The sequence below is a fragment of the Macaca mulatta genome, chromosome 8, assembly GCF_049350105.2.
Source record: "Macaca mulatta isolate MMU2019108-1 chromosome 8, T2T-MMU8v2.0, whole genome shotgun sequence".
NCBI classification, from domain to species: Eukaryota; Metazoa; Chordata; class Mammalia; order Primates; family Cercopithecidae; genus Macaca; species Macaca mulatta.
In genome coordinates, this window is record NC_133413.1 from 135,864,347 (window position 1) to 135,874,526 (window position 10,180).

Here is a 10,180-nt window from a genome sequence, read left to right on the forward strand (position 1 = left end):
CCCGCAGCCCATTGTGCTTGCTGTGAATGAGGCGCGCGCACCAATCAGCGGTCGCTTCGCTCCCCGCGGCCCCGCCCCTCCCGCCCACTTCCCCGGACCCTTACGTCACGGGAACTTTTCCTCCGCCCCCTCCTTCGGCTTCTCGGCCGAGCTGGCGGCCTGCCGGAGGGCGCGCGCCACCTCCTGCCCAGCCCAGCCCGGGGGGCGTGTGCGCGCGCCCAGGCCGGCCCGGGACGCACCACCTGTGCCCGACCGCGCGCTGCCCCAAGCATCCCCAGCCCTCGGGCCACCCCCATTCCCCCCACCTCCTGTTCTCCCTCCCCTCCCCCAAGTCTCCTCCCTCCGCTCCTGAGACTGCTCGCCGGGCGGCGAGGCCGGAGTCGTCGCAGCCACCTCATTGCACAACCCGGCTTCCCAACTGTTTACACAGCCCGGCCTGTGAGTGTGTGTGTATACAGCGTGAGTCACCGGGAGGCGGAGGAGGTGGAGGAAAAGGAGAAGGAGGAGTGCACTGGCCGGGATCGGTGCGGCGCTCACACTCACTCACAGTCACTCTCTCTGAGCGCGTCTCGCTCGCTCTCCTACACGCCCGGAGCCCAGGAGCGCGCAGGATCCCGAGCGCCGCGAAAAAGTTCCCCCGGCTTTAGCTCGAGACTCATCGCTTTGGGAAGTGCATTTGCTTCGTGGCTCCGCCGAGCCTACTGAATCCTGTCCTCGCGGCTCGGGAAGCCGGGATCGCTGGCCGCTGCCGCCGCCGCCTCTGCCTCCCGGACTGTCGGCAGCCTAGGCAACAATAGTGGCGGCCGCCCCCAGCGAGGCTCCGGGAGCCCTTGCCTGCGGGGATCCGGGGACCCAAGCCGGCCTCCGCTCCCCGGACGCACAGCCAGCGTGGTCCCCGCGTGCAACGCGAGCGCCGGGGAGCGGCTCCTGCTTTGCCCCTAGTGGGGGCCGAGCCAAGAGCAGTCTGCAAACTCCATCCCGCCGGCTGGAAGAAGTCGCGGAGCCGGCGCCAAGCCCGCAGCGTCTTCCCGCGCGGATCCCGGGACTTAAAAAGCCGGGGCCGCCCCGGCCCAGGACGGGATGCGGGTCGGTCCCGTGCGCTCTGCCATGAGCGGCGCCTCGCAACCCCGCGGCCCGGCCCTGCTGTTCCCAGCCGCCCGAGGCGTCCCGGCCAAACGCCTGCTGGACGCCGACGACGCGGCGGCCGTGGCGGCCAAGTGCCCGCGCCTCTCCGAGTGCTCCAGCCCCCCGGACTACCTCAGCCCCCCCGGCTCGCCCTGCAGCCCGCAGCCCCCACCTGCCGCTCCGGGGACCGGCGGCGGCTCCGGGAGCGCGCCGGGGCCCAGCCGCATCGCCGACTACCTGCTGCTGCCCCTAGCCGAGCGCGAGCATGTGTCCCGGGCGCTGTGCATCCACACTGGCCGCGAGCTGCGCTGCAAGGTAGGCGCTCCCGGGCCAGGACCCGGCTGGGGTCGGGGGCGCAGGACGGGGTAGTAGGCAAAGGTGCTTGGGGTGCGGCCAACGCTTGGGCTGGGCACAGGGCAGATCAGTAGATGGGGTCAGATAAGACGCCATCTGACCAGGTTCACCTTTTTGTGGATTGAGGGGTTTCCCATGGAGTGGTATAATGGGGGCGCCTAGAGGAAGTGTAGTGTTCAGTGGCCTTCTCTTTCTGTTCCTTTCCTTAGCGCCCAGTGTAGCGCGTGGCGTTCCATATAAGTTGTGGAATTGAAATGGATTCCAGGGCCATGCCATTCCCCTTCTCTCATTCTCCTCGCTCTCCACCCCCCGCCCCCCCAACCCCATGTCCTGGAAGGACGCCCTGCAGTGGGTGCCTCCTAGGAGATTGAAGCAGCTGGCATCTCTCTTGCCGGGTTTGCACGGCACCCGGGCTCAGTTGTAGGTGGTAAGAGCGCTGGAAGACTGTGTCCGGCTCCTGCCTTGGGGATTCCGAATTGAATTCGCGCTGGGACTAGAACACGTCCTCCCTAGGGAGCAGTCCCAGAGTCTTCCACCCGAGGCGGAGGAATCTGCTCGGAGTAGAAATGTTGAAAAGCCCACACCGGGCAGGAACCCTCGCTTCGATTCACTTTATTTTCCAGCCAGCGATTTTCCTTTGAACGTAGGGATCCCATCCAGGAGGAGGAGACACAGCTCCTAGAAACAGGATCCGCCGGGTCCTCCTCCTGCGCGGGTAGACGCAGAACATTCCCACAGTCTACTTTATGCGAGCATGACACCCCTGCTTGAGGCACCCCAGAGCACCCTCGGGCTGCTCCTTTTCACCCGAAAGATAGGATCAGCCCCCAGTTAAGTCGCTTCTGGGTTTTCCGCAACTCACCTGACACTCCCAACACCCCGACCCCGTCCCGGGGCTCGCTGCTGCCACCTACTGCCCAACCCGAATGAAATTTCAAACGCATGATCAAGCCCAGTTTAATAGGGGGAGATAAAACCCTTTTCTTCTCCGTGGCTGGGGCTCAGAGCTGTTCTGGGACAAGCATATGTGTGTGGTGGGATGGGGTGGGTGGGAGGAGGGGGCAGCAGGGGATTTTTCTAGCTGGTGCCAGAGCAGCCAGGCCTCTTAGAGGTGGGGTGAGTCTGGCCATTGTGCAACCCCTTCCAGTTCCTCTGAGCAGATAATAGCTGAATCCAGATGGTGACAGCCCGTGTGTCACCGTTTCCAGTTGAGTCTAGGATATGAGTAACTGGACTAAACAAAAGGCCTCTAAAGAGATCAGCCAGCTTCCTAGAAGAGAGGAGATGCTACTCATTTTTAGGGGTGGGGTCGGGTGTGGGGGGTAAACAAACAAATGAAAAACCGATTCGCAGGATCCCCTACCCCTCCTGTGAGAATTGTAACTCAAGGCGGCTTACTTACACTTGAGTCGGACTGTAGGCAGGTTGCTTAAAGCTGCATTGTCCCAGCCTCCCCCTCCAAGTCATCTGTTCCTTCTGATTAATGACAGCTCTGCATGTTCTCTGGCCCCTGCTTCCCCTTGGAGGCTGCAGAGTCACCACATTCTGTGCCCTTTCTGTGCTGAGCACTTTGGGTCTGCAGGAGACACATGCATGTCCAGGGACTGCTTTTCAGCTCCTGGACAGGCCAGGGGCTTCCTTCTATCAACCACTCACTAGTGTGGCCTGCAAACAGGAAAGGGCCACAGATGTTGGGGGGTTTGCTTAGCTCTCAGGAGCTGATGGAAGATGGGAACATGTAAAGGAGACAGTTCTTTCAAATGATCTGTGTGAAAGCGGGTAACCCTTTGGGTATTTGCAAGTCTAGAGCTCCAGGTGTTACTGGTTTTAAAGGTGTCGGGGGCAGCTGGGGCCGAGGTAAGGTGGCAGAGGAAACGGAGTAGGTGAATGGAACTTACATTCTAAGCCCAAAGGTTGAGAACTTCTGCTCAGCTCCCTCAGGGGTTTGGGAGGCTGCCTTTGCTTTTCTAGCCCCCTAAATGGGCCCCCTTCTCTCTGCAGGTGTTTCCCATTAAACACTACCAGGACAAAATCAGGCCTTACATCCAGCTGCCATCGCACAGCAACATTACCGGCATTGTGGAAGTGATCCTTGGGGAAACCAAGGCCTACGTCTTCTTTGAGAAGGACTTTGGGGACATGCACTCCTATGTGCGAAGCCGGAAGAGGCTGCGGGAAGAGGAAGCCGCCCGGCTCTTCAAGCAGATTGTCTCTGCCGTCGCACACTGCCACCAGTCAGCCGTCGTGCTGGGGGACCTGAAGCTTAGGAAGTTCGTCTTCTCCACGGAGGAGAGGTGAGCGGCCGCCATGGCTTCTCCTGTGGCCTTTTGGAACCAAAGTGAAGGTGCAGGTCGTGTAGTTAGGTGCTGTGTGTTGGTGCAAAACAAAGTCAAGGGCTCATATGTCCCAGATTTAGTATTTAGAGCTTCTGTTCCTGAGGAGTCACAGCTAAGGTTGGTTTATTTTACATTCTCTTGGACGGGGTCTGGGGACACTGTGACGCTTCTATGGGATGGCACGTGTTGACAGGGTGCCCTTCCTCTCCTATCCCAGGATCAGGTCCATTGTTGTCAGAAAGGTCAGTCATCTGGGGTACAAATATTAAACTGCCCTTTACAATATTGCCTTCTGAAGGAAGTGTTCAAACCTTTGCTTATGCCAAGTTGTCGTTTTGTACCTGGAAGGTTTCACAGAGCTAGTGAGACTGTCATATATGCAGAATTCCACCCTCTTCTTTCACACAGCATTCCTGTCCCATCCCAGGCTGGTTTCTCTGTAACGTCACATTCTCTGGTGACTTTTTAGACATCTCGTTTGGATCCGTCTTCAGAAAATAGCCACGTTGAATAGAATGGAAGTTGGCTAGGATGGATTGCTAAATATAGATCATAGCTTACCTCATAAAGAACAAGATGAGCTTGATAAGAGAGTAATGAGGCATTAAGATTCAAAGCTGAGGTTTTAGCTAGAGAATTCAGGAAGCCGCATGAGATAGACCACACTTGAGTTTAAGAGCCAGCCACATCCCTTGTGGAAAGATTACGAGCAGTAAGGCTGTAACATTGCAGAGGTGAGAGTGAGTGAGTTTGTTGTAAGAAGTGGGCTTATCTCACCTGTGCATTTTTACCTTTGACTCCAGAACATATGAAATTGTACAGGGTTGAGCTGTCATAAAGCATGACTTTGTATCTGACCTTGCAATAATTATTGGAACACACTGATTAGCAAAGAAAAGCAAACTGTTTGCAATGAAGAAGTTTCTAATTCCTGGAACATGCTCCTTTGATATGGTGATGCATTTTCTGAAACATGCCTTACACACCTCCTTACTAGCTTTTGAAACCTGCATTGCACAGGCGAATGTCATGGGCATGGGGTTTGGCAACCCGGGGGTTAAGCAATGTCAGGCTGACGCTATTCGTGTAACCAGCACAGGTGCAGGGTTTTAGTGCTGTAGCAGCCAATCAGGGGCAGACAGTGTGGGTTGAGTCATATTTTCCGTTTACAGAACCAATGGGTATTTTACATAACGACAGGGAGGTCACGCTGAGGACATACTGAAGTTAGCACATGTATACTACACTCCAGGGAACAGGAAGGCAGGAAAAAAAAATACCAGACCTTTGAGAGGAAAAGGAATTGACCCATCAGCCAGTACCAAATGTTTGCGTTTAACTTCATAAGCGACTTACTGAAACAGGGCTATTTCAGAGAAGCAGGCAGAGACAGGGTGTCACCGGATATTGGAGCTTCCCTACCACATGGCTTTAGGCTTTGGGGGATCCAGACTTGGGTGGCTGGTTTTGAATAAGGAGGCACCTGCAGCTTCATAAGAGAGCCTTTGACTGAAGGTTTTTTAGACTTTAGTTGCTACCTGAACAGAGACCCCCCCCTGTAGAGTGAATATGCTCACATGTTGATGTGCCATCCCACTGGGGAGTGTGTGTCCCATTGTAAGAATTTCAGAGGCCCTGCATCCCTGAAATCCATCAGCCACTTTTGTTTGCTCGTATAACCTCTCTGTCCATGCAAAGTGTTCTTTGCAATTAAACACCCCAATACATGTAATTAACATTCCTTGCAACTTTCCCACCCTAATTGTCGCAGCCTGGGCCCAGGTGGACAAAGTTTGCTCCCTGTGCATGTATCAGTGCGGACACCAGCGCTGATGACCTGTGTGTAATAGCAGTGACTTTGGGCTCCATGTTGTGTAATGCAGTGTGGGTCCAGGTAGCCCTGGCAGTCATAAGAGAGAAGACAGGCTTGTAGGATGCGCAGGCCCTCCCTGAAGACGTAGGATATGCTGCTCTTCCCTGATAGCTTTTGTAGAGAATGCAGCATTTCCCTGAGACAGGCTCCCAGTTCTGCAATGGGAACTTAGTACATTGCGTAACTCCTATTAGGATATCTCTTATAAGCTCTAGCATTATGAATACTATTTGGGGCTTTGCATCATACCCTCCACCCCAGGCGCTCTGTCGATACTTTGCAAACATTTATTGCAGTTTGTGTAGGTTTGTGAAATTACGAGTCCTCGGTAGTTGCAGGGCACTGCTTACTGGACGAAGGGGTAAATAGCATTCCTGGAGCCTTTGCTGTTAGTGCCTGTGGGCGCTGTTATTGGGAAGGCTTTGTTTTTCATAGCAGCTGGTGTGGAAATAATGGCTTGGTTCCTCTCTCTTGCAGAACCCAGCTCAGACTAGAAAGTCTAGAAGACACACACATAATCAAGGGAGAAGATGATGCGTTGTCAGACAAACATGGCTGCCCAGCCTATGTGAGCCCTGAGATCCTCAACACCACCGGGACGTACTCCGGAAAGGCTGCGGACGTTTGGAGCCTAGGGGTGATGCTTTACACGCTTCTGGTTGGACGATACCCCTTCCATGACTCAGACCCCAGTGCCCTTTTCTCCAAAATTCGACGTGGACAGTTCTGCATTCCTGAACACATTTCCCCCAAAGCCAGGTGCCTCATTCGCAGCCTCTTGAGACGGGAGCCCTCCGAGAGACTCACTGCCCCCGAGATCCTGCTGCACCCCTGGTTTGAGTCTGTCTTGGAACCTGGGTACATCGACTCAGAAATAGGAACTTCAGACCAGATCGTTCCAGAGTACCAGGAGGACAGTGACATTAGTTCCTTCTTCTGCTAATCCCCAAAACCTCAGAAACCTCATAATTCTTACACCTGGCATTTCCATTTCTAAAGATGGACAGGCCCTTTGGCGTGGTACCAACCAGACAATGACTGCATCAGGATGAAAGCTGCTGAACTCGGCATGGCGCCTCCTCTTCTCTGTTGGGATGAGTGACTTTATTGATTTGAGCAGCATAGGCTGTGATTGGCTGCCCTGCAAAGTTGTTTCCCTTAAGGAACCCTCACCAACTATCTCTGCTGGATTTGGGAGTGCCGCATCTTTTGTGGAGGGCAAAGAGTATGGACATCTTACACCCGGTGGTCAAGTGTGTAATAAACTTGAGCATTCGAATGGGAGAAAAAGCAAATCGCACAATGACATATTTTGGGCAATAACCGTATTTTTAACAGGGTGACAAATTGGGCCAATAAATCTGCCATCTTTGAACTCACCTTTGGTAGCTAGACACGTTACCACAGCTTCTCTGATGGGAAAGTTCCTTTTTTGGCTTAACACTCACCTTTTCTTCACACTCACATTTACCAATGACTCTGCTCCGTTTTTGGAGCAGACTTTTAAGTTGCTCAGGAGCCTGACGGAACCATGAACCCAGACTCTCCTCTGTTTCCTGCCAAGACCTCATCTGCACTAATGCCTTCTCCCTGACCTTGACACTTTCCCTCTTTAGCTATAAAAGCACTTACCAGCCGAACGTGGAACAGTATCACAAAAGATCCCATCTCCCAACGATTTCAGAACTCTGAACTCAGACAGAGAGACTCCAGATTTTAAAAAAATAATTTGAGTGCTTGGAAACTCTTAGCTTTTTAAGTTCCTTCCAAATACGTTAGTACCTACCCTTTACTTTTCCCCCAAGACCATCTCAGGGTGGAGCATTCTGTCTAGAAGAAGAAGGATAAGGAGGCTCCCACCCACCTCTCCCAAGAGCAGACATTAAACATCTTTGTGCTTTGAAGAGAGTGAATTTTGGATAGTCTTGTGATTCTCAGACTAACTTCTAGAATTATACTTCAACCCCTCCCAGATATGGTCCGCCTCTGGCATTGTGTGTGCATCTGCGGTTTTGCATGATGGGTTGTTAATATTTCAAATGTGTGGTTTATGAATACGTCTGTATAATCGGCTTCTGGAGTGAAACAGCAAACCCCAAATCTTCAAAGTTGGAAGGAACTTTAAAAATCATCCGGTCCAATCTCTTTCCTCTTTCCACCACCTCCCAAGGCAGAAATCCTCTCTTCAGCTTCTTTTGTAGGTGGGAATCCAGCCTCTGTTAGGTATGTCCAGGGATGGAAACTTACTCCCCTACAAAAGATAGAGCTTAATGGAGAAATTGCAACTTTCATTAAAAAACAAGTTCAGATGAAATATCAGTAACTGTCTTGGACAGTGCTGAAATCAGGTGGTCAAACGGGTAAACAAAATATACTGTATTTTGATAAATGGCACAAAAACAGGCAGTCATCTTTAAGGGCTACGCCTAGGCAAACTACTAACATGCATTGTGAGAATGCCGTGTATACCTCACGTACTGTGTACTTTGTACATATATTTTACCTTTTATACCTATGTTCGGTTTTGTTTTGTTGTGTTGTGTTCTGGCTTTGAGGCTTGTTTCGTTGTCTGTGTCTGTCTGAATAACCTGCGTGTCTAAAACCACGTGAAATGTGAATGATTATTGGCAATATTACCTTGACAGAATCATGGGACTTTGAGAAGAGGGAGGACAGAGGCCTCTGTCGCACTAACGCTCTCGTGGTTGCTCGACTGTTGTATCTGTGATACATTATCCGACTAAGGACTCTGGGCTGGCAGGGGCTTCTGCCGGGAACGCTAGAAACACTAGGTTCTTCCTGTACATACGTGTATATATGTCAACAGTGAGATGGCTGTTTCTGACTCGTAGAGAAATTTTAATAAACCTGGTTTCGTAAATAGGTGTGGTGAATTTCTTTCGAGTTCAATCTGCTTTGCCTTTTGCAATTTCATGCAGAGGTTGCAAAGGTCTCTGGCCTCGGGGCTTATAGTCTAGTTGGGGGTGGATAGCAAGGGGAAGGTGGAAAAGTAGAGATGATGAGGATCGTGGATGACCTTGGGCAGACTTGAACCCATTTGCTTTTTTCGTTTCGGTGGGCAGATTTATTCTGATGGATGAAGCCCATGGGGTGACACCAAGTTGTTGCGTACTTTGGGTTGAATTTAGACTCAGGAAACATTCTTTATTTTTCATACTCTTTCATAGCAGAATCAGAATCAAGAAACGTTTGAAGATGAGCATTCATAAATTAACCTTGAGTTGTACAAATCAGCTTGTCTTTTTTTTGGGCCACGGACCCTTGAGAATTTGTTAAAGCTATGGCCGCTCCTGAGAACAGTGTCACATGTATAAAACAAAATGTTGTTATTGCAGAGGTTCACACAGATCTCTGAAGGCATCATGGGACTTCCGATTGTGAACCAATCCCCCTTCATTAGACTTAATTAAAATGGCTAAGCAAGCCATTTTCTTTTTTTTTTCTTTTTTTTATTTTTTGAGATGGAGTCTCGCTCTATCGTCCAGGTTGGAGTGCAGTGGCGCAATCTCGGCTCACTGCAATCTCTGTCTCCCAGGTTCAAGTGATTCTCCTGCCTCAGCCTCCTGAGTAGCTGGGACTACAGGCGCACACCAGCACACCCAGCTAATTTTTGTATTTTTAGTAGAGACGGGGTTTCACCATATTGGCCAGGCTGGTCTTGAACTCCCGACCTCGTGATCCACCTACCTCGGCCTCCTAAAGTGCTGGGATTACAGGCGCGAGCCACTGCGTCCGGCCAAGCAAGGCATTTTCTTTCTTTTACTTTTTTCTTTTCATAAGTGTGAAAATGGAAATGGAAGCAAGGAAAATACTAAGGTGACATTAATTTGAATCACAAAAGTAGAGAAAGGAAAAGGTTTTTTTTTTAATTGAGTTTATAGCTTAACTATTTATAGCTTCACTTCAGAATCTAGTCTAAATGAAGTAAATTTGCACCCAGATTGATTTTTAAAAATACTTCACATTGTAAAGTGTAACAGCAGAAAAATGCACATATAAGTGTGTAGCTCAGTGAATTTTCACAAACAACACACAGCCATAACCACTAGATCTAGAAAGCAAAACACCGGGAGGGCCTCAGGAACCTCTGCTTGCCTCTTTTAATTTTTGCCTGGTGCCTGCTCTAAGCGTAACCACCATGGGATGGAATTTTAATTCTAACCTGTATAAGTTAGAATAAGGACCAGCTCATCAACTCTGGACTCACACGAAGAGGCGGACAGAAGTTAGCGATGACACAATTGCCCTTTTTTAGGACTCAGGCTGAGATCACCCAGGAAAGCAGACATATGACACTGAAGTTAGAGCAGCTCAGGCCTTGTGACCCAGGAACTTAAGAAATGTAAAAATCATCTCAAAGCAACGTGGGAAATGGCCAAAAACGCCTGGGTAGCTTAGGAACTCGGAAGTTGGGGGTTGGTCTCTGGCCATCCCCTGAATAGGACCTTAAGCCCCAAAGTTCCTGAGCAGG

General features: G+C 51.1%; 1 protein-coding gene across 2 annotated transcripts; it reads left to right on the plus strand.

Moving 5' to 3' along the window:
* Positions 1-498: 498 nt before the first annotated feature.
* TRIB1 (tribbles pseudokinase 1) lies at positions 499-8,571 on the plus strand. 2 transcript variants are annotated; one of them, NM_001193695.3, is given in 3 exon segments: positions 499-1,440; positions 3,481-3,773; positions 6,166-8,571. In NM_001193695.3, coding segments are annotated over 3 exon segments (1,119 nt in total). In that variant the 5' UTR covers positions 499-1,080; the 3' UTR covers positions 6,632-8,571.
* The last annotated feature ends 1,609 nt before the right edge of the window (positions 8,572-10,180 follow it).